At 41.3% G+C, this 23,907-nt stretch overlaps 1 protein-coding gene across 1 annotated transcript in view; it reads left to right on the top strand.

Moving 5' to 3' along the window:
* MYO5A (myosin VA) overlaps positions 1-23,907 on the top strand; it is a 95,092-nt gene that overhangs the window by 29,923 nt on the left and 41,262 nt on the right. The window contains exons 5-13 of the mRNA XM_075714510.1: positions 6,772-6,928; positions 11,081-11,224; positions 12,442-12,523; positions 14,026-14,133; positions 14,621-14,727; positions 17,272-17,537; positions 18,109-18,190; positions 20,752-20,892; positions 21,683-21,808. Coding sequence (XP_075570625.1) covers positions 6,772-6,928; positions 11,081-11,224; positions 12,442-12,523; positions 14,026-14,133; positions 14,621-14,727; positions 17,272-17,537; positions 18,109-18,190; positions 20,752-20,892; positions 21,683-21,808 — 1,213 coding nt within the window. The remainder of the gene's footprint in view (positions 1-6,771; positions 6,929-11,080; positions 11,225-12,441; positions 12,524-14,025; positions 14,134-14,620; positions 14,728-17,271; positions 17,538-18,108; positions 18,191-20,751; positions 20,893-21,682; positions 21,809-23,907) is intronic.

Genomic DNA, 23,907 nt, shown 5'->3' with positions numbered 1-23,907 from the left:
AATGAATCCCATCTGACCTTTCAGCAATGTCATTAGTTTTTAAGTCATTTTCTTGGGTTGGTTTTCCTGCTGCTGTAATTCAGCTGTAGAATGGCATATCACTTAGTGCCTTTTCTGCCTTTAATGGGCACAACACACATTGATGTTAATAGTAATTATGTGTGTATGCTGAGAGCGGGACCTATCCCAAATGTTCCCTGAGTCACAGGTTCTTTCCGTGTGAGTTTGTGTTGGGTTCTTTGATCATTCAAAATTTACTGGTTTGAAAATGTAAAGCAATTTCAGGCTTACAAGTCTACCTTATTACCCCAGAATTGCAGGAGAGGAACAGCAGTGAGATAAAGCAGACCAGACTGTCACTGCTAGATTAAATAAAAACTATTTATTGTGTTCTTGTTCTTGCATTGAAGCAGTAGGAGATTTCAATGTTTGAAGATCACAGGATCAGGCCTTTAGCAGCAGTTTGTGCTGTTTTGATTTAAATAAAAAAAATGAAACTGTCATATGCTATGGGGTTGGTGCCCTTAGCCATAACCTAAACCTGTTATTCCAAAAGAAAAGAAGAAACCAGGAGCAACTCCACCAAAAAAAAAAAAAAAAAAAGCAGTAGATTTAATTAAACCTCTTTGCACTGGAGCAGTGAGGGGCAAAGATGTCCTGAGGGTGGCGGCCTTCAAACTGTCCTGACAAGAAGCTTCCTTGAAAACATCAGCACTGTGGCAGTGTCCTCAAGGTTAACAAACGTAGATGATTTAGGATCAAAGGCAAAGTAAGTACTAATGTTCTTCTCATCAAATTGCCCTGTTATTTAGTCTCTTCATTTTATATTAAGGATATCTCACTCTGATCTTTTCTGCCAATCTCATCTATGTTATATGGCATTGAGACAACTCAACTTTGAAGTAGTTCATCACAGGCAAGCATTTCAAAGTCCATGTCAGAATCTTTTAAAATCAGCAGCTAATGATACACTTTTGCCAGGTAGAGATGCTGGTGGCTTGGGTATGGATAGATTGATACAAATATTGAGGCTGATGTCAATAATTCTGTATTCCTTTCGTTTGTTTTCCCAGGCTGATGTTTTTGTGGTGTGTGTGCTTATCTACGTCTATTTGACGTTATTTGCTGTGGAGTCATGAGTCTGAAAGACAAGATCAAGTGACACATCCGATGCATCAGTCATAGGAAGCAGAAAAACACAAAACCAATGTTGTGCTTTGATGATTAAATTGAATAGCTCTGGGTTTTTTTAATCCCTTCTGAAACGCTTATTGATGGGTAGGTTTTTAACTGTTTTAGTGTTCCTGCTTCAGAGAGGGATTTTCTATTGGTATAGAGGAAGAAGGTAAACAAAGATTTCTGTAGGGATTTTTCAGTCTATATGTCTTGATTATCGTGATCTGTTTGGACAGTTTGCTATGGAAATAATGGCTGTGATGCAGTAAGCTGTTTCGGTTTTTGAGAGAACCAGTGGGTGTAATGATCTTCAGAAATGAAAATTGTTTGAAAATTGACAACTCTGCCTTTAATATTAGTAACTTTAATGTTTAATTTCTTGCACCTTTTTTTCTTTTTTGCCTCAGTTTTTCCATTGCTCAACTGAAGTTGTTAAAAGCTGCCTTAGATAATGACAGCTATCAGTGATTAGTCAGTGTTGTTGCAGCACTCTGTACACATTGAAGGTGCCCAGTGACAGTCTTGCTCTTGCTTCCACTGAAGCTGACAGCTGTGACCCCATGGGAGTAGTGTTTCCGCCATTCTGAGCCCTTCTGAAAGCATCTGCCTTAGATTTCTATGAAATAAAGAATTTAAATTAGTAGTCGTCAATGCTATTAAAAGTATTGCATTAAGATATATGCACATCCTCAACAAAGGGGTTTTTTTTCACATCTTGAAAACAAGATTTGTTTTTTAAACCACTTTCTAGTTTCTTGTGCATTGTCATTTCATTCATATTCTGCAAAACCCTTTTTTGCATGCAAGGTATCTCAAGTCAGTTTGTAGCACTCTTTTTTTCCCCAACGCTGAACCTCCTTTGAGCAGAAGCTGTCATCAGTGTTGAATGTTGCAATGGTTTTTCAAAGTATAAAAAAAAACCCTGCTGGAATGTAGGTTGTAATCTCAAGTTTCCAGGAGTTAGGTAAGTCTACATCTCTTCTGTTTTGGCACTCTGACAGTGAATTTCCTTATAAACATATTGCCTGTCGATGGAATTTTGTAGGTAAAGCAAAATTGTCTTTAAAATTCACCAGCCTATGCACAAATCTGTTTCTGTCCTTTACCAGAATTATGATATGAAAAATTAGTGACATTTATTGCTCATTCTGTGGCCATTACTTGTCATAAGGAGTGGAGTTCTGTATGGCTTGGATGCAGCATCTGACTGTTATCTTTCAAAATTAGACATCAGCATTATTTCTGTGATAGATAACACTATTTTAAATTACCAGTTACTTATTCCATAGTGTGTTACGGTTCTTTTATTTGGCAAGAAATAGTTGGTACCTTCACGTGACTCTTAAAGCATAGGCCTGAGAGAATGGATATGGAAGATTTCTGAATCAGGTCCCCTGCTACTGCAGCAGTCTCAGCCTATCATGTCACATCTGAGCTTGTGAAATGTCTGGGCCTATCATCTTAAAACTGAAGTTTTATTTTGGTTTTGTTGTTCCTTTATTCTTCTGCACAGTTCAGAAATGGCAAAAGCTGAATGTGATCCTGACCGATGCCTGAACATAATACTTTGTGTTTCTGTGAATGGTAAACTGCTCCCAGTCGATCTGTTTCAGTCTGCTGGGGTTAAACACTTCTTTCTCAAGATAATTTGGCTTAGTATCATATCACTGTAACATAGTTCTGTATCCTAGGATGTGATCATTATCCACCTTTGGGTGAAAGAGGACTCCTTCACTTTCTTGTCTCCCAGCTTGCTTTCCCTCATTTCTCTTTGTAAAAGCAGAATTAAAATCTTCCCTCCATTCAGAAGTAATCTTAATTTTAAAATTGCCTAATTATGTGCTTTCTTCAGAGAAAAAGCTCCAAGAAGATGAAGAAGCATTGCATAGATAACGGGTTGTGGCATCAGGCTGCACAGTGGTGTCACACACAGTGCTGTTGCCCTACTTCCTTGTTTCATTGGCTGGAAGTTTTAATTATAGCTTTTTTCCTGACTGGTGGCATGTTAAGTGCTCAGAATGTCAGGTCAAAGGTTGGGGGCTAATGATTTAGCGAAAAATAACTCAAAAGTCTTATTTATACCTGAGAAAGAACTCGGGGTGTTGTTACTTGTGTTTTCTGGGGATTTTTTTCCTTTGTTTTGGTTTGTGGTTTTGTTGTTTTGTTTTGTTTTTAATGCAGCCTGATTATGAAAATTTCATGTGGCATAAGCGGAGGTTATATTTTAGACTGACCGTTGCTTATACCAAGCCTTTAAAAATAATTCTCAGCACATTTCATGCACTGCCCAAGGTATTTTGATTCTATTTAACTTGTTATTTTCTTTCCAGTGTGGCATTTTGTTTCTTTAAAGTTTAATGACATCAAAGAGCCCTCTGCTGAGCTGACATGGCTGCCTGGCAGGGCTACCCCACCCTCCTTCTTGAAAGACTAAGTGTCTTGCTGCCTGTGGTAGGACGTCCATGTGCCAGGTCTTCCTGGGGTTGTGGCAGTAACAGCTCATCCCCTGCTGTTGTTGCGTTTGGGGTGTTACGTTACACTGTCCTTTCTCCTTCTTCAAATGTTGAGTGTGATCTTGGCTGGTTTTTTGTCTTTTCCTTTCTCTCTGCCAAAAAGCAGAAAGAATAATATGCTAGAGGATGGTCGCTCCAGTGTGTTAAAGCAAAACAATGGACTGATGTACTTCCGAAGACAAGAGCGGCTCTGAGCATGGATGGAGCGCTGGCGGGGCGACGCGAGAGGACTCCGCTGCAGACAATGAGCGAGCCCTTTGTTTCTCATGAGTGCTGTAGCTGCCGCAAACACAAATATTCATTGCAGAAGAGATGGCAGCAACGTTTTCAGCTCACAGTGAGCCAGCCATATCTTTTCTAGGCGAATTTATGAGAAGTGTATGTGTATATGTACTTATACAGTAATATAATAACGGATCCCTTATTCCTGAGCACATGAATGAGTGCTAAGGAGAAGAGTACATCTTCGTATCTTATGACGCGGGGGAAGGAAACTCTAAGCTAATTGGCAACAGTATTCTTAAGGAGAAATTATTTCAACCTCATTTTTTCATTACTGTCTTTGAAAACATGGAACTCCCTCCTCTGCAGCGCTCTGAAGAGCTTAGTGTTTCCTACCACTCCTAAGCTCCCGAGGAGGGACTAGGGACTGCAAAACCAGTGTGCGCTTGCCACACTCACACACGTGTCCTTCAGGGATGTGACAGTTACAATAAGACGCCTTTATTTCCATGTTCCTCTCTTGGCAACAGAGTTAGGTTTTGTTGACAGTTTTGGCAGAAGTCTGTAGTACTTAGGTTGCATTACTTTGTTTTCTGAAAGCCTTCTGTATGGGAACTAAGCTAAAAATAAGCTTAATCATCAGAAGATACATTTCATAGGACTGGAGCTTCATGAGTCTTCATATATTTAATGATATTTAATACATGAAACGGCTGGTGTTCTACAGCTCTGAAGAGCTTGTTATGTCATTGCCCATCTCCTGTGTTAGGCAGCTCCTGAAATCAGACCAGAAGTTTCATATTTTATAATGGTATGGTTGGGGTTTTTTCTATGTGAAAGAGCAGTGGAGGAATAAAGAGCGAGCACTGCCTGTCCTATGAAGAACTTGTTCTCTGTGACTCACTGCAGGAACTGTCTGTGTGAGAGGAGAATTGTTTGGTTTTGGTTGTCCCATTTAGGTCTTTGGCTGGACTTCTCCCATGTCCATCCGCTGCTCTTTTTGAACGGGAGCCGTCACCCAACTTGCACCACCTCCTGACGTGCAGAGCTACAGGCTGTCCCTCATGCATGTCTGTCTACTGCCAGTGGACTCAGGGAGGGCGGAATGGGGAAGAAGCAAGAGTGTTTCTTCTTCCTTTCCCAGCTGGAAATCTTCATTGCCACCACAAGCCATCCCAGCACCACAGACCTCCCTCAGGAGTGCGCGCAGCAGGCCTGATGGCTGTAAGGAAGGGTCTCATGGGCAGGTGTTTTTATATTCCTGTGGCCGAGGCTGGTATCTCTGGCGGTTCAGTCTACGTAACATGGACTTCACACAACCTGGTATCAAGCTAGACAGTTATGCTTTCCCACAACTTTCCCACTGAGACTGACAGCTTGGTGTATCTGAATGTGTGAACTGTGCTGTAGTCATTCGCACCTATCGCATGTGTTAGATGGAAGTTGAGAACGTAAAATTAGGCTGCTTTGATATTCTTAATGCTTTGCTATTAAATTTAAACCAGCAGCCAACCATTTAAAGTAATTTCCTTTTACCAAAATGTGGAAAACCTGCTTCCGCCGATGCCTTCATTTGGTTAAAGGAATCCCACCTTGGCTCTCCTGGAGATGCATGACGTAGCCAGTGGCTCCTTTAGCCTATGTCTTTGTGCAACACAAAGTAGATGCTGGAGTCATGATTTTATCTGGGGGCTTGGGGATGTTTTTGAAGATAGGTAACAGCTTGAGAGTAACAACATGATCTGTAATTTAGCTTAATAATTTCATCAGCAGCTTTTTTACAGAAACCACAAATAGTTTTTCCATGCATATTTCTTTGCTTCCCCTGCCCAGCATTTACTGGTGGCCTCAGCAGGCGTTTGGAGGCTGTGCAGACTGTATATCTCCTGCCCAAACATGTGCGTGCCTGAAGTTTCATTCACAGTTACTGTGCTCTAAGTGCAGCCTGGTCAGGGGCTTGGTCGTACTTTCTATGTTCCAGCCCCAGCTCTGAAAATCTTTGGGGTAAAATTTTATTCCTTCTTTCTCTACTTTCCAGTATGTAGGATAGAGTTAAGCTCACCCAGCTCGTAGGAGTGTTTTGAAACATCATTCCTTTAAACTTCTTTTGCTTTGGAAAAACAAAATACTGTATAAAGCATGTATGGTCTTTATTTTAAAAGATTCAGGCTATACCAATGCTAATTTCTATCCTTGTTATTTTGTAGTGTGTTTATTAGTCATACAGTTGGGGTTTATGGATAGACCCCCCTTTGAGATGGAAGAAAATCACTTTAGTAGCAAATGGAGATTATTTTTTTTAAATGAGAAGAACTTACTTCACAACAAAGGGATCGTCTTCACTCCAGAGCTACTATTTGTGTCCTGAACAGCCCTGCTTGAATTTTTCAGATTCAGAAAAATTCTGGGAAAAGCTGGTGATTAAATCAGAAGGACAAAAGGTTTCTGTTGTTAACTCTGCTGTTGATTTCTCTATCTGCAAGAGGGCATTAATGATCTTTACTAATGAGCACTGATAATTTAGTGGAGCACTTTACCAGGGACTCTGGATAGCAGTAGCTGCAGAAGCATGTAGTGAATAGTGGTAACAGGTACTTTACTGTAGCCAGGTTCTCTAGAGCAGCTCTGCTGGCTGGCTGGACTGTGGCTGCAGCATCAATCCTGACTGAGCATCCTGGTCGCAGGCAGTCCAATCAGCCATTAGGCAGCTTGGTCACTAACAGCCTTGTTTCTGCCACATGCATTTACATTATCACTGTATTGCTGACGTTTATGGTGGAAGTGTTGTTGCCAAGTGGGGGCACAAAAAATAAGTGTCCTTGAGAGAACAGCTGGTAATTAACATGTGTTTGTGTTTCAGAGATGAGCGAAATCAGTCAATCATTGTCAGTGGGGAATCTGGAGCCGGAAAGACCGTCTCTGCTAAGTATGCCATGAGGTACTTTGCTACGGTCAGTGGATCCGCCAGTGAAGCCAATGTTGAGGAGAAAGTCTTGGCCTCCAACCCCATCATGGAGGTAAGACAGCTACTGCACTAACCCCCACCCTCCAGCTGCAGTTACTATTTTGGGGCTAACATAAGCATTCAATACAGCGAGCAGCCCATACTTTTTTTAAGGATCAAACAACCTAGAATATATGTATTTTAAAATTTTGGTTTTAATCCATTTACCGGGAGGTGCTTTAGGCATCATTTTGTGTAAGGTTGCGAAGGTGAAAGGTTGAGAGAAGACGGGAGGTAATGTTTCAGTATTGTTAATGTATTTCACATAACAAAGTAATTTTTATATGAATACTGCTTTAAATCTATTCAGCTTTGCAAAACTGGTAGTTCCCAGATCGCTGGCCAAATGCAAGTGCAGAAGACTGGTTTTGTGTGTAAAATTCCAAAGAGGATTAAAACTTCTGGTCTTACCCACTGAACTTATACATCACACAGTGGGGGCAGGTGGATTATACTTTGAAGTGAAGAGAGTTGTTGAGTAAAGCAAATGTTCAGTTTTAGGAAATGTGATTAGGGAAGATAGATTGAGAAAGCAAAGTTACATGAGATGCACGCAGTTTCTTTCAGAGGGGAAAAGCACGACAGAAGATGTATTTTTTCTACAATTAGCTCAGACTAATGTTTCAATTCTGGAAATTTGTGTAACTAACTGTAGTCAAGTCCCAGGGCCACTGGCTTGGGAGCACAGGTGCTGGCAATAGGCTGTGACATAACATCTGCAGTTCCCTCCTGTTTCAGGTTCTCTGTTCTCTGGGAAGCTCAGGAGATGCTGTAATTCTGATGTTGGGGCCAAGCAGAAAACATTTCTTAGGCTCATCTGAATTGTTTTTTGTGTCTTTGCCTTTGTGTAGATTCAGGTTGTAGCTGAAGTTGAGGAACTATGGTAAGAAATGATTCACCAGAGAGAAACAGTCTTGGGGGAGTTCCTTGAGAGAAGTAGCACTGTCCATAGGCAGGCACATGCACACGCCTATGGACAACCTAAGAAAATGCTTAGGATGACTGATGCCTTGGTAAATGTTTAGCATCTCTATGCAATAGCGTGAAGTATTAGTGGATAGGCATGAGTAAATGGAGTGCACGCAGTGAAATGTGAAATACAAAATGCTGCCATTGTTTTCTTTCTCAGGTATTTTTAAAAATGAACTATGTTTTATTCCTTCTTTCCTCCTGGCATGAGGAGTTCATGATACTCAAACTATACTGCCCCATCACAGTTTGTGTTCTGTCACAAGGTAATTGTGCCTGGTTTGTGGTGCTGTGTGGTGTTTTTTTGAAACTCTCTTGTGGGATAAAACAAGTGGTGCCATGATGAGCAGTGGGCTCTGCTGTTGGGGGATCCAAATGTCCAGCTATGGGAGGAAGCCAGGGGAGCTGAGCCTTGTCTTGAGCTGTACCTACCCCAGCGGCAGCAGCCTGGGCCCTGGGGAGCAATGGCAGTTTTGCACGTGTGAGCTAATCCCAGAGTACCCCTTTCACTGCTCCAGCGTTTGCAGTAAGTGTCGTAGCACTCTTGGCCACGTTGAGATTCGTTGGGTGGCTAACAGGACCACGGGTGCTGATTGCCTCTTCTGCCTTCCCGTGCATGCCACAGAGGTGGTACCTGGTGCCAGGCAGGCGGCCGCGTCCTCACCGCCTGTCTGCTGAGTGACAGCTACGGTAAGAGACTCTGCAGGATGGGTGTGCAGTTTGCTATTTGTTTGCTGGGTGAAATGCAAACTGGCTGCAGGTTTCCCTGCACCACTTCTTTTGTTTGGTCTCAAAGCCTAAACCAAACAACCTTCTTTCTCACTCCTTGGACCCCACCTCCCAGCCAGTGGCCATCAGCTCACCACTAATTGTCTGATTTAATTTCCAAAGCAAGGAAATTTAAAGTGAGAACTAGAAATGAACTTTCTATCCATACCTTTTTTAATCCACTAAAAAGCAATGGTGGTGCTTTATTTTTATTTTCTAGGGATAACAGCAATTTCATGAACCTGGGTATATCTAAAATGTCAATCATTTTAACCGTTGTTATAATTGGATGAAAGTTATCCTTTTGACTTCAAACACTTGAACTTTAAATAAGCTTTAGAGTGAGTGTTGTGAAATCTGGCGTTGAGACAGACTCTAGGATAGAAAAATTAACATTTTGAACTCTTCAGTTGATAAATCAGCAGAAACACAAGTTAACCTATGTAGATTAGGAAGAAAATGAGTAATTCATTTTAGAAAGAGGAAACTCCTCATTTGCTAAGTTGATTGTAAAATCTTAGGAGCAGAAGGTCATTTTATGTTTTGATATCTATTTGGACAACCTAAACATCAGCATTTTATGAGCTAGCATCATTAGTGTCAGAATTTCACATAATCTTTGCCTACTAAATACTCTGTAATATCAAGTGACCACTATACATTTCTAGCAACTATTTGAATAATTAGTTTTGTAGTCAATAACTATGTACAGTTTTCCTATTGCAAATGTAGAAGTTGTCAAGTCTTAAAAAACATCTTTACATGTAATTTCCTGCCACTCATTCTTTGTTACCCTGTGTAGCTATGCAGATTGTACAGCTTAGTATGTACTCTGGTAAGCAATCATATAATACCAAAGACTTCCTTAACTGTTTTTATAAGTAATACCTTTTGAAGTAGTAATTGGTTTCTGGAAATATTGTAATATTACATTGCTGCCACCACCACCAAAGTATATCACAGTAGCAATGATTTTGAAACACAGGAAATGCAGTTTGAATATGTTCAGTTTGAATGAATTCGGTGTTTCTTAGAACTGGAGAGATGCAATTTGTTCGTACATCCTTTATAGCAGCTGTTCATCTGATACCCACTTTGACATCTGCTCAGTCAGGCGTGCGTGCTGCTGCTGCTGTAATGGGGTTTCTGAGGGTCTAATCCCTGCTTCCCGTGCTGTATCCAGTTGTACCCTTCCTGACTTACTGGCCTTTTGTTTACAGGTTTGGAATACCGATACTCAGCATTGCTATTTGCTCTCATTTGTTTTTCCCAAGTTTTATTTCAGTACAGAGTTCCTATGAATGGCTATGTGAACTAGGAAACTAGGACATAGATACAGCTCTGTGTTCTTTAGCTATGGTGCACGTCAGCTAGGTACTTGATAACATACAGTGGCATACGATAAAAGGCAGTGTGCTGTATCTGAATTACTCCAAATTCCATTCCTTTTGATAACAGAGATATCTTTAGGATTTTTTGGAAGGTGAATTGCTGTATGATGTCTAAAACATGATCTAATTGAGAAGAGAAAATGCTCTTCTATGAAGTCCAGCATGTTGTGGTTTGCATGCCTTGAATTCTGATATATCCAGCTGGTACCTGTTGCAGGGTGAATCCTAACGCTGATGAGGTAAGGCAGAGGTGCACCAAGACCATTTAGGAACCACAGTCATCATTTGCCCTGGGCATCCCAAGACCATGTACTATAGAGGAAATACATTAAATATTGTTTATTGTGTATGAAGCTGTATTGAATTAATCTAAGAAAGTTAGGCACGTAGGGCAGCATTGAAGACTGTCTCTGAGTCAGTAACCAAGCTGCTACAGAAGGGATTCAGTTTCACGTAAATGATGTGAGTCTGTACATGTTAATTTTTAGATTATATTTAGGCACACAGTAAATATTTTATAATGGTATGTTTGCAGAAGTAGTTTGGAAATGTGGTTGATTATAGAGTTATAATAATAATAAACTGCTAGCCAGACAAAACATAGGGACTGTTTGCTGGACTACGGGTTTATTATGATAGGTAGACTTACAGAGGTTGCAAGTACTATACGTATATCTGTACACATACATACATGAAATAATTTATTAAGTCCTTAGAAGAAATCTGGGTGTATGTAAGCATTCTAAATTCCTTTTAAAAGACTTCAGAGAGCAAGAAAGGATTTTTAGCTGGAAAATTAGACTACATGGAAGTGAAATCATTGCTAGGAAGATCAGCTCCCAATCTTGTGTTAGTGAAATAACCATATTTTGATGTAACTTGCTGGCCAGGCGGAGATTGTTCTTTGTTAAATTCGTGATTATTTTGAAACCAGGAAAAAATTAATGTACTTAAGTGTTTATGAGCCATGTAGATGATTAAATAGATTTGATAATTTCTAAAAGCTGTTTAACCTTTACAATATTCCCTTTTTTCAGTCTATTGGAAATGCCAAAACTACAAGGAATGACAACAGCAGTCGCTTTGGGAAATACATTGAAATTGGTTTTGATAAGAGGTATCGAATCATTGGTGCTAACATGAGAACTTACCTCTTGGAAAAATCAAGAGTGGTGTTTCAGGTAATACTGATACAATCATCTTGTATATTTGTGTGACTATGCTAAAAAAAAAAAAGCTATTGCTTGCTGGTATTAGTTATCTCTCCTAAGAGATGGCTGTAATAGTGTATTTGTAATATAGCACATGTGGGGAGGGGGAGAAAAGGAAAACCAAGTCAGCCCTTCATTATTCATAGTTGTAAAATGTGTATTGAAAAGGCTGTGTATTTAAACATTAAATACTTTCAGTGCATTACTAGATATGAGTTTGTGCTTACCATAGTATTATAGAATAGAGCTTCAAAACATAGCAGAAACCAGTCATGCTCAAGGAGAGCTCTCTGTTGTGGTTTGTAAAGCTGCCATCTTAGCTCACTTTCATCCTCCTGTTAAAACCCACTGCTATCACAATAATTAGGAATGAATCTTAATTGCCATTATTTAGGCAAATGAGAATATGTAATTTCATCTTTCTTGAACTCTCTTCATTTTGGTATTTCATACTTGAACGGATCCGCAAACTTGTCTCCCATACTTCCCCTCCGTCTTTGTCTACCTTATAGTCTAGAGCTCAGTAAAAATGGACTTATCCTTGACTGGCTGCCTAAAGGTATAAACCAAATAATTACAGTTTGCATTGTGTAGGGGTGTTACATGAAGTACTGTTGTATATTTTAAAAATAAGAGAGACTTCTTGCACATGCTTTACCTGGAAGACAATCTTTTTGTTTTGTTTTGTTTTGAAGTTGTGAAATTTAGAGAGCTTAAGTTCAGAATTTTGGTGTTGGTCATGAGTCACAACCTTCTGAGCTGTGTTTGTCCTTCATTTTAAAATTCGAGCTTTGCCTTGGCAAGAAAGATATTCCCTTCACCAGCTTACTATAAATGCTGAGGCGAATGGTATTAGTTATTTTTGGAAAATGAAAAGCTTTTAAGTATGATCATTTCACCCACCCATAGAATCGTGATCTATATTTAATAGTAATCTGCAGTTCTGAAAAGTGAAATCATACATTTTTTTGAAATTAAAATGTCTGCATGCTTCTTGCTGTTGAAAATGGATTAAATTAATCAAGAAGGAAATGATAGAGCTGATTTGTCTTTCCTTTTTCCATACGGTTTCTGTGTTCTTAATGTAACGCTAGAGAAAGCATTAAACATAGTAATTCTTTTCTACTCATGGATGTTTCTGGCACTTGTTAAGTTGTGAAAAATAATCAATTACTTCCTTTTTAAAGGCAGAAGAGGAGAGAAATTACCACATCTTTTACCAACTTTGTGCCTCTGCAGCATTACCTGAGTTTAAAACTCTACGATTAGGTATGAAATTCATATTCATTGTGTTGAGCAATTGTAGGTACAAAGCAGCATCTCTGAGCTTTTTGAGCCATAGAACCAAAAGAAGAATTGCTGGCTTTTAAATTCTAAACTTTTAAACCTTTAGATACTAAAATATATTGAAAATAACTAAAATGGCACATCTCAGACTTCGTGGTTTTTAGATAAAACAAAAGTAACAGATTTGTTTATTCAGCATACTCTAATACACTGCAGTTGTAGTCACTAGGACTTACTATGTCCTGGATTCCAGAGTAGCTTTCCAGTGGCAAGGGTGAAATTCTCTTCTCATGGTCCTTTAAAACCTTTTTTCCATGGCTCCAGCTACTAGAAAATTTTACCATTTCTGGTATAAGCACCTGAAAAGCTTATTTTGCGTCTGCATACTTTTATTTGGGCTGTTACCAACAATTACTTTACCATCTCTGCTAATCTGGTGATCACAAAATTGATAAGTGAAACTTTTCATTTTTCAAATTAAAATGTTGATAAAGGGAGGGTTTCTCATTTAAGAGGAACTGGTACTTTGTAAAAGAAAGGCATGATGATGAGCTTGGGACAGGCAATCACCTCATAATTTTTAAAATTCAGTATACATTTCAGTGCTTCTTGTATATTTTTAAAAGTTAGCTTCATAGTGGGAAAACTGCACAGCCTGTCAGTGCTGATTTCTGAAATACCGTTCTGGTTTTAAAGTGTTTCTCTGCTCTTCTGCACCATCCTTGCACATTTAGGATTCACATCTGCTGACACAGGAAAGAAGGGAGCTGCTGTAATTATAACTAAAGAAGCCATTTAGCAGACTCCTCTTGCAGCATTCTTGAAACCTTAGCAGATCAGAAGAAAAGGAGTCTGTTACTGTGGTTGGAAGCACGGCCACTGAAACCGTAGGAATTTACACAGTACCCAGGAGAGCTAGTGCTCTCCCAGTGAAGCCCAGTGCTGTCGCCAGAGTGGTATGAAGTTATCAGTTCTCCAGCCATGACTTCTCAGCCAGATTGGATTACAGATACTCATAAGACTAAACCAGACCATAAATTAGAAACAAGAAGAAAATGGGCAAAATAGAATTTTTTGAATACCCTGATACAATAATAGCATAATAATATCTGCCACATAATTCCAAAGCACTGCTGCTGTCAACTCTGCACCTACCACTTGCGTGGTTGGCTGAGATTTGGACAATAATTGCTTCCAAATTGATTATTCCACGGGTGTGGAAGTCTGAACCAAGGTTAGGTAGAGAATATGCTTGAGGGCCTATTGTAGGAACCAGGTAGCTTAAGAATACTTATTTGCACTGTTAAATCTTGAAAAAAATTTTCTCCAGAATAAGTGGGTTCTGTGAGCCATGAAGCAAAAATATACTAATGTATTTCAAGTCATGGATTCTGCCAAGAGCAACTTAATCATTACACTGCTTTACAGATGTGCTGTGAATTTCTGCATCAGTGTGTGTAAAAGATTTGTTTTGTCTCTTACAGGGAATGCAAATTACTTTCACTATACAAAGCAAGGTGGAAGCCCGGTGATTGATGGTGTCGATGATGCTAAGGAAATGCTAAACACCAGGCAGGCCTGCACTTTGTTAGGTAATTTGTAAAACACAGTCATATCCCAAATCTGATATATTAGCAAGTGTTTTCTACATTGTTTGTGTATATTTTCTTCATACTCTGTTGTGTTTAAAGACAGGAGAGTTTGATAAACTTTGGGACTGAGATACTTTTATTGCATTAAGAAGGTATTTAAGTTGCAGTGGAATCACATATCTAGTGTAGGAGGAGCAGGCATTATATGAACATAAATGGTGGATTCCCTTGGTGCAGCAGTGTTGGAGGTCACTGACAAAGCACTTTGAAAATGGTTCATTTCAAAGGTGTTGTTTTTTTTTTTTCATCTGGTTGTAAAATGTTTTTAATAGAAGTGGAGCCAAGCAGTACTGTCAAATACCAAAGTCTCTGAAAAAAACACACAGTGGTCACCATTTTTCTCTTCTTAATAAAATTTTTCATCAACTGCAGCTCATGGTTCTTTATTTCTCTCTCCGTTCAAAATGTTTTATTCATCGTTTTTCAGGGATTAGTGATTCCTACCAGATGGGAATTTTTCGAATCCTTGCTGGCATCCTTCACTTGGGCAATGTGGAGTTTGCATCTCGGGATTCTGACAGCTGCACTATTCCCGTGAGTAGTAGATGAACTGAAGGGCACGGTTTCTACTCTGACAGTTCTGCCCTCTGCTTGTTTGCAGGGACCTCTTCTGAAAAAGAGTAACAATATAAAAATGCAAGCAATGTGTTTATTTCTAATTTGTTAACATTTTCACAGTTCTTTTTGCAGATGGATTCAACTCTTCTCCGTTTAGGGGCTTTAGACAGTACTCTCTGTATTGTTACGGTTGCTGCCTTAGTTTCATTTCAAAACTGTAATCAATCTGTTCTAGAAAAGTCTACCAGACAGGCTAGCTTTGAAGTCCTGGGCAGGCATCTAGATCTTTATATTCCTACATAAACATGTTCACTGCCCACAGTAAATGCTTTGCAGGATGGGTTTTTTTAACATTACATGCCAAAATGGCCTAAATAATTGCAAAGCAAATGCTTCGCAAAGTCCTCTGGGATGTCTAGATGTGAGCATATGATATACAGATATGATTCGAGTGACTCATCTAAGCGTTGTGGTTTTATCAGTCTTTTTTTAACCTTTGCGGAGGTCAGCAATGAGGACTGCATAGTCTGATCTGAAAAAAAACTCCTCATTCAGTGAGGACCAAGGCTTCTTACTGAAGTCCGTATTCTGGAGATGAGAAACAAAAAAGACCTGGCTCATCACTCTTCTCTTCCTTGGATTCACAAGTGACTAGTTTCTCCTTTTTGCCTTTCTTCGAATGTCTACTGCTGGACTACACAGCCTTCATCATTCTCTCTCTTCAAATAGTAGTAACAGTTGCAGGCTTTTTTTCTCATTTTACTATCAGTCGCTTTCTCAAGAATCTGCAGTAGCAGTTTCTGGAGCTGAGACAATAGGTCCTTCATGGGGCCACAGATGATCAGTGTGCCTGGTCTGACACCATCTGTCCGTGGGATCTAACGGATAGCTGCTGTGAAACCACAGCAACAGTCTGGCTCTTTGGTGTGTCTTAAAAAGGTTTTCACTACAAAGAAAGCGTCATTTAATGATCACAGGTAGAAAAGCTGATGAGCCCCAGGACATGATGAGCTAGCCTGTGTTGTAATGGGTATCTCCAATGCAGGGATGCCACTGAATGAGTGAGTACAAAGCTGCAAGTTCCTGTGCAATCCTATCCTGACCATGGTAAAAATCTAGCAGGCGGCAGTGAATGTCTGCTCAACGGCATCCGCTACCTGAGCTGTGCTGTTCTCTGACAATAGCCATGTCATTGCAGAGCTCTGTCGCCATGCAGACCGCTCTGCCTGGGAAGCACTGGTGTGGTGATGCAATGGCGGTGCTTCAGGGAGCTCAGCGAAGGGCTCCGCATGGCGCTGCGTGAATGAATCAGTTTGTTTAATGTCAGCTTGAGTAACCCTTATGTGACTCTCTTTTCTGCAGTGTTCATTATTATTATTACTTTATTGTTGTCTTGTGAGCCAGTTAAGGTGGTATGGCTGAACTGAACGAAGACATGCTCAGTTAACTGGATTTTGGAGGTGTGACAGCACTGCCATGGGGCCTGTATGCTGTAAGGTTTGGAAGAAGCCCCAGAGAAGTCAGGACATGGAAATAGAAAGATAAAGCTGATGTACCCTGAAGCTACTGGGCGTGTAGTAACAGTCCCCTGTAATCTGTCCTTGTCAAGACGCTGCTTGTCAGCGTGCTGTTGAGCCACCGGGTGCAAAGTGAATGTGATGAGGAAGTAGTGTTAGGGGAGTTCCTTAGGAGGAAAGACCGGTTGGTCCTCCTTGATTTCTAGCTATCGGTTTGCTTGTTAGTCACGAGGTGTAGTATCATTGAGTGCTGAATGCACTGCACAGATTTTTATGCAGAAATCTTATATACCCATCTCAGTGTGCAAGTCTTGCTAGTTGATTTAACCAGTTAAACAAAGGTCAATGTTTTCACTTGTACAGTCCAATTCGAGAGTTAGAGAACATCATTTATGTGCTCCAGTCTCTTAATGTTTGTCTCCAGAATTCACTGAGAAAACACTGTGTTAAATACAGAGTTAAATAAGACCAGAGCACTAAAGCCCTTCCACACTTCTTCCTCTTCATTCTTGGCTTGGGCTGCGATGCCCCATTGCCTGTCACTCCCTGCCATGGATGTATGTGAGCAGATGAGAGCACCACTCCGGACCTACAGTCCATTCTGTCCCCAGCACACAGCTGATGTCCTGTCCTCTGCATTCCTCTAGCCGAGACACTCAAAACTGAGACAGTTAGTTACAAGAATTCAAAATACCACGTCCATCCCTGCGAAGCTAGGTGATTCATTTTTGCGAAGGTTGCAGGTTCCCTGTGTGGGGCTTCTTGGTGAACACAAGTATAGTAAAATGCCTTTGGGGAAACTGTGATTCACTAATTTACTTCAGCGATGTGAATGTGATAAGTGGGTAGGGAACTTGTTACATTTTGAAGGAGGAAGAGCTGAGGAAAATGCTGTTGCTGCTTATTGTTGGATCACTGCAGGCAGGCAGTTCTTCTGATTGCATGATTGCATGCATGCTATTGGTAATACTGTTTCAAGACCTAATGAGATTGTTTTTATTAGCCCAAGCATGAACCCCTCACCATCTTCTGCGACCTCATGGGTGTGGAGTATGAAGAGATGGCCCACTGGCTTTGCCATAGAAAGCTTGCAACTGCCACTGAAACCTACATCAAGCCAATTTCTAAACTTCATGCCATCAATGCCAGAGATGCACTTGCCAAACATATCTATGCTAATCTCTTTAACTGGATTGTAGATCATGTGAACAAAGCCCTTCACGCTACTGTAAAACAGCATTCTTTCATTGGAGTGTTGGACATTTATGGGTGAGTCTTTTTGTCAGAGATATGACACCTCTTACGTAATTATCTTACTGCAAAGCGTCTTTGTCTTTATCATGTAGCGCTGCGTGGATTACACAAAAAAATGCTAAGGTAGCTGCTTATTCCAGCTGAAGGAAGTAGGTGTTTGGTTTTGACATGCTATCTAAGATCTTTGTCTTGCCTTTCAGGTTTGACATTTATAGTGGGATTTCAGATTTTTGCTGTTGGTAGTTCCTTTATGTATTGCATTGGGGAAAGTTACAAGGGTGTAACTGTCATCTCATGGTTCCTCCAGGGTGGCACTTCTAAGAGAGGACAAAAGATAACTAACACGCTCTTCAGGAACATCAGTCCCTTCCCTGTGTTCCTCATCCCTACCTAAGGAGGGAGCATCACTGAATTGCCCATGTACTGCAATTTGCCATTTCCCTGTGTGCTTCGTTGCTTGATTGTGGTTGGTTGTGCCTGGAGTAATGCAATGAATTTGACTGGCGGGAGGGAATTTGAAGTTATGGGGTAATTTAATCTGTTTTTTTTCACTGCACTAGTAATTTTGAGTATCTGCATATTTTAGATTTGAGACATTTGAAATCAACAGCTTTGAACAGTTCTGCATCAACTATGCTAACGAAAAGCTGCAGCAGCAGTTCAATATGGTAAGTAGGAAACAACTGGCATTTCCTCTTCCCTTTCCCCTCACCCAATTCCATTCTGCTAATTGGGTCCCCAGTGGTTACGATGAATTCCTTCAGTCTATTAGCCAGCTGTCCTGGCCATGGGCTTTGGGGGATGGGGAAAGATCGACTATCTCCTAGAAATAGATTTTCTGACTAACTGCTGCTTTGGGACTATTTGAAATTCCGATCACAGTAACAATTATAAGACAGAAGCAGTGCTTGGCAATTAAGACCCCAAGACTGCCTGTCACTGAGAGCGCTGTGTGGGTGAAGTTGGAGTTAGCTGTGTCTCCGTAACCTCCAACGAGAGCCTGTGCACGGGCAGCAGAGAGCAGGGCTTTGCTGCTGGAAATCCGCCACCCGCGATTCCTCTCCTGGCGTTATTTTTTGAGGGTTTTCAGCTGCGTCCTGAAATTGATGACTGACGTGTGGCAAGAGGCGCCTCTTCCCCCTCCTCCAGCGAGATCACGATTCTCTCTCTCTCCTCAGTCTTAGTGATGTTTGTAATTATATATCTTACCTGCATAACGATGAGGCAAGTTATTTATGCCAGGTCTGTTGCTAGGCTGTGCTGCAGTACAGGAATAGCTTTGAACTCTCTTTACGAGCGTGCCGCCATGGCGGTGCGTGCTCGCAGGACTGGATTCCCCCGTGCCGTTGTTGATCCCAGCGGCAGGGATGCGTGTCAGGGAGGAAGCCAGGTGCTGGAGTGGAGACTGGGCTTTCCAGCCCCGGCGTGCCCGTTCCGTGCTGGTAGTGCCACAGCTGGCTTCAGCTCCATAAGCAGGGTGTCATAACTGCTAAGCGCAAGGTATCTCGGAGTTTTCTCAGCTCTACAGCAAAAATCTACTTACTGTAAGAATTGTAAGGGTTCGCTTCTTTACTAAAGATCACCATCCCCATGTTCCTGTCCCTCTCACACTGTTGCTGTAAGCACTCATCTCACGAAGGACAGGGCGGCTGGGCTTTTGTGTTGATGCCCCACCAAGCTACCAAACCCAGCGCCGGTGGACACGGACCCGTTGGGCTGCCATGCAGGTACACAGAGTTGTTTTAAATTAAAGCCCTGTGTCTATGGCAGCAGCCAGCAAGCCTTCACATGCCACCCGGGGTGGCCCGAGCCCAGCTGAGGGCTAGCCACTCGGGGACTGCCTGGCTGCCACATGCATCTCCACAGCCTGACCTGCCTCCCTGGCCACCGTTCCCCTGCCTCGCCACCCACAGCCCATAAGGAGAATGAGGTCTGATGGCATCTGTCACCACCTAATTGCTAATTCCTTTACAGTGGAGAAACGGTTTTATGTTTTCTTTCAGGACTTAGGTTGGATACGCCCCGCCAATAAAATGCTACCATTGGCTTTCCTGTCAGGAATTAACTCTGCATGTAACGCAGCCGTTAAGCAGTGGGGTGGGAATGGCTCCCGCGGGCTCTGTTAAAGAGCGCTGCTTTGGAAAGGATGGCGTTAAGCTAATGGAATAAAAGGCATAAACCGCTTTCTCAGGGTGGTTTTCTGCTGTCTGGCAGATGCGTGCCAGAGAGCTGCGAGGCGTTTGTGGGCTTGTGCACTGAGCTCGGGGCAGCTGAGGCCGGCTCCACGAATGCAGGTGTTTGTGGTGGCCCCCCAAACCCTGCCCACAGCGCTGCTCTTTGCTGCTTGTTAGGGTACGCGCTGAGTTCGGTTCTGCCTGCCAGAGCAGTTAGTATGCATTACAATTGAAATGGGAGATAAAACGTCATTTAAAATAACTGGAGTCAGCAGTCTTTTTGTTTTTAAAAAGAGTGCTTGTGCTATTAAGACCACAGTTTGCCTGTTTAATATCTTATTATCTTTTTTTCCTGAAGTTTTAATTCATCTCCTATGCACACTTCATTAAAGCTGTGCAGGTTTTTTGTGATAATATTTTTGAAAAAATATACAGCTACATTGTTACTGATCTTCGTATCAGATAAATTTTTCCCAAAATTTTCCTTAAAGGATTCCTTGTGATAATACCCCTAGAGTCATTCTTCCAGGTTTTTGAAGAGTGTATTTCAATGCAATGCGTCATCCTGGGAAAAAATCAGCAGCCATTTAAGAGAAAATGGAGCTCTGTTCTTTTACAAGGAAATGCAAAAGTATTTATAGTGAAATTTTACTTGAAATAGAGCAGTATTCATAACTTCAAAGTCATAAATGCGTGGCACATCCCACTTTATAAGTGCTGTTCCTGCACTTGAGGCTTTTTCTGGGTTTTGTGTTGTTTTTTTCTAAGAGAAAAGAGCTTATAGTGATTGTGGGACAATACAGTAAAAAGATAGGAAAAAATAGACCTTATTTGCAGAGAATATGGATGAGTGCTTTAATTTAGTCCGTTGCTTTTAGGCCAGGAAAAAAGGTTAATTTATTTTTCATACACTTACTTGTTAAAGGGTTTATTCAGCTGAAGTAGTGTGTCACTTGACAGCCTGGATTAATGTGCCAAGATGAATTCAAGTGAGAATTCGATGTATTTATTCTGCATTTTATTTCACAGAAAACTGTCTTCCTTTTGCCCTGTAGCATGTCTTTAAGCTGGAACAAGAAGAATATATGAAGGAACAAATACCATGGACCTTGATTGATTTCTACGACAATCAGCCTTGCATCAACCTCATAGAGGCCAAAATGGGAATTCTGGATCTGTTGGATGAGGAGTGCAAGGTGTGTGTTCAAGGGTTTTCATAGAGAAAGAGGTCATCAGCCGTCCTGCTTCTGGGGTCTCACAGGGAAAAGTCATCCATGTAGAGCCATCATTTTGACACTCTGCTGTTGAAAGGATTTGGAGAACGTACAAACAGAATTGGCAATTACAAGAGGAGAAAAGACGGTTTTAGTCAGGCTTTTTTTTCCCTCTTCTCCATCATGTGTCTGTATCTGTTTCTGGGTTTCTGATCAACCTCTGTTTCAGCTCTGGCAACTTTCTCTTTCCCAAGTGTAGCAAGTCCAGTCTTTGGTCCTGTCGGATTTCTCCAAATTGCCCCTCGCTTGTTGTCTCACCTTTAGTCTTTTAGCTTGGTTTAATTTATGCCAAGCCATGTACAGGGGTTGGTGTGTGCTGTCTACTTCAGCGGAAGCCCAGCTTGGGGTTTTTGTGTATCACAAAGCATCACAAGCAATTTCTAATGATGCTGGATGAGTTCTGACCCAGGGAGATGTTGCTCAGTCAGATAACGTACCTCTTGGATCCCCGCCTCTAGGTGTGTGATACTGGAAGCGTTACTAGCGTCGTATGTGTCACGTAGCGGCTACACCTACTGCTGGGCTGCACCCAGTCTATTAGAAAGGCAAGTGCATAGCTGGTTGCCAGCTTCCTTGCTTATGGCAGTGCTGGAAATCCGAGGAGTTGGCATTTGAAAGTGAACCGCAAAGTGTTGTCCCCCATCTTCTTAGTTTCTTTTGCTACTGAAAAGTTTTCAAGATGTTTTAAATGGCTGTCTGTTCTCTTCCGTAGATGCCAAAAGGCTCGGATGACACTTGGGCCCAAAAACTGTATAATACTCATTTGAATAAATGTGCCCTCTTTGAAAAACCACGTTTGTCGAATAAGGCTTTTATCATCAAGCACTTTGCTGACAAGGTAACGACTTTTCCTCCAGTACCTCTTTCCATGGCTGGTGTTGCTGAGCGTGTGCATGGGAGGGGATCTTGGGGTGGGCAGTTGTTGCAGGCAGTGACTGGGCAGCGGCATCCCTGGCTCTACTCTGCTTCTTGCAAAATGTGTGCCTGCCTGTACACTGGATCAGGAGAAGGAAGTTGACCAGTCAGCTGTGCAGATCCAGGAACACAAACAAGAGCCCCTGACTCCTGTCACATGCTGTAACCACTAACCATCCTTTTTCAAAACATGACAGCTTAGTGTATTTGCAATTCGCAGCATAATTGCATCAATTCCAGTTATGCTATAGAAATGCACAAAATAGAAAATCCTATATCTCACTGTCATTTTAGCTAAAGAACAAAACCAAAATGCTGTTGGTTTTGCTGCCATCTTAATGTGCGAACAGGAAAGAGGCTCACACACCATTCTTCTTATTGCCGGAGCAGCATGCACTGCTCCCACCCTCGCCTCTGCTGGTCAGTGAACAGCTATTTCTAGGAAGCTGGACGAGGGGCATCGCGGTGGAGTGCATGCGTTGTTCTGCTCTCACAATGCATCATCAAACTGAGCAACTCCTCAGGTTAAAATAAAATAAAAAGTTTAAAAATTCTGTTTAAGAGAATTGTCCTGTTAAACAAAGAAGCTGCCTCAGATTATTGTCAGCTTTGTCGAAAAAAATTTGGAGAAGCTCTGGGGTTCTTATCAGTACGTCTGTATGTGCTGACATTGGGGTTGGAGGCCTTTAGTTGCCTTCACTCCTGGGTTCTTGGATTTATGCGTAGAAGGAGGGGTCCTGTTCTTGTTGCCTTCAGCGTTACCTTAATGAAAGCAGCAAGAACATCTCTATAACTCTTAAGATTCATGAGTTGTGTTTTATTTGGTGGATGAGAGAACAAGAAGGATTTAATTAATATTTCATATACTGTTCATTAGGCTAAATTTTGCTCTTTGAAAGCAAGGCTTTCTTATGCCTGGTCTGAGCAGTGAGGGCCAAGGAAAGCTAAAAGTAGCTCCAAGCAGGTGTTGGCAAAGCTCTAAGCTCTGATGCGCTGTCTGTGCTAAGCATTTTATGCTTTCCTGTGTGCTTAGGTGAATGCATACAGACATCTTGAAGGAAAAAAATAAAGCTGTAGCTGGCAGGTTAGTAACCTCTGTGCCTTGACGTGTTATTCTCTGGGAGAAGGCAGAGATTCTGCTGCCCTCTCGTGGCATTGTCTCCCGTGGTAAGAACATTAATGGTACCCGAGGTAATGTTCAGAGTGGGCTTTCAGCCGTGGAGGGACTTTGGGGAGATCCTGTGCCTTCTTCCCCCCTCAGAATTTTTTGAAATGTTTGGCAGCTCGGGGTATAGTGTCGTTGTGTAAGCACTGATAAATGGCTGTACTGAAAGAGGGGCTGCTGATGGCTATCAGTCTGTCTGCTCTGAAAAAATAAAATTGCTATAAGGGTCTGCTCTTCTGTTGTATAGTCTGCACTTCTCCTGATACAAGATTGAAGAGTTACTGTGAGACACTTTGTGAGAGTTAACACACTGATGTTAATACTGAATTCTAAAGTATAGACTTTTGACAATAGTTTTTGGCTTTTGTTCAGCCTTGAATTAGGACAGTGAAATAAATACTAGCTTTTTATCTGACGCTCTGGTTGTTCTTTAGTCCAGGAGACTCCGTGGCCCTGTGATAGAGGATTGTTATGTATTGTCACAACATTCAGGCTTTTTGTTCCTTCTGATAAAGATAGTCTTTCTGAGTACAAATGACGCATTTTCATAATAAGCTGCAGGCAGATCTAGTTGTCTCTCAGCTAAAGAGGTGAGATGAGACAGTTTGTTCTCAGTTGCATCTGGATTTCACACAATTTTGCAGCCCTGATAACTTCAGTGAAGGAGATGCTCCACACACATTTTGATTCTTCACCTTTACAGTAACCATTCAATCATGCTGGTTTACCACAAGCGTCTCTCAGCAGTGAAATATATCTGATGTAATGCAATAACAGTATTCATCTCTGTATGTTTATAATGGTTTATGTTTTACTGGAAAGCACTCTCTTTGAGGAAAATCTGTATTTAACAAAGA

The sequence above is a fragment of the Pelecanus crispus genome, chromosome 7 (assembly GCF_030463565.1).
Source record: "Pelecanus crispus isolate bPelCri1 chromosome 7, bPelCri1.pri, whole genome shotgun sequence".
NCBI classification, from domain to species: Eukaryota; Metazoa; Chordata; class Aves; order Pelecaniformes; family Pelecanidae; genus Pelecanus; species Pelecanus crispus.
Note: the sequence above shows the minus strand (reverse complement) of the source record. Positions and strands in the feature narration are given on the sequence as shown.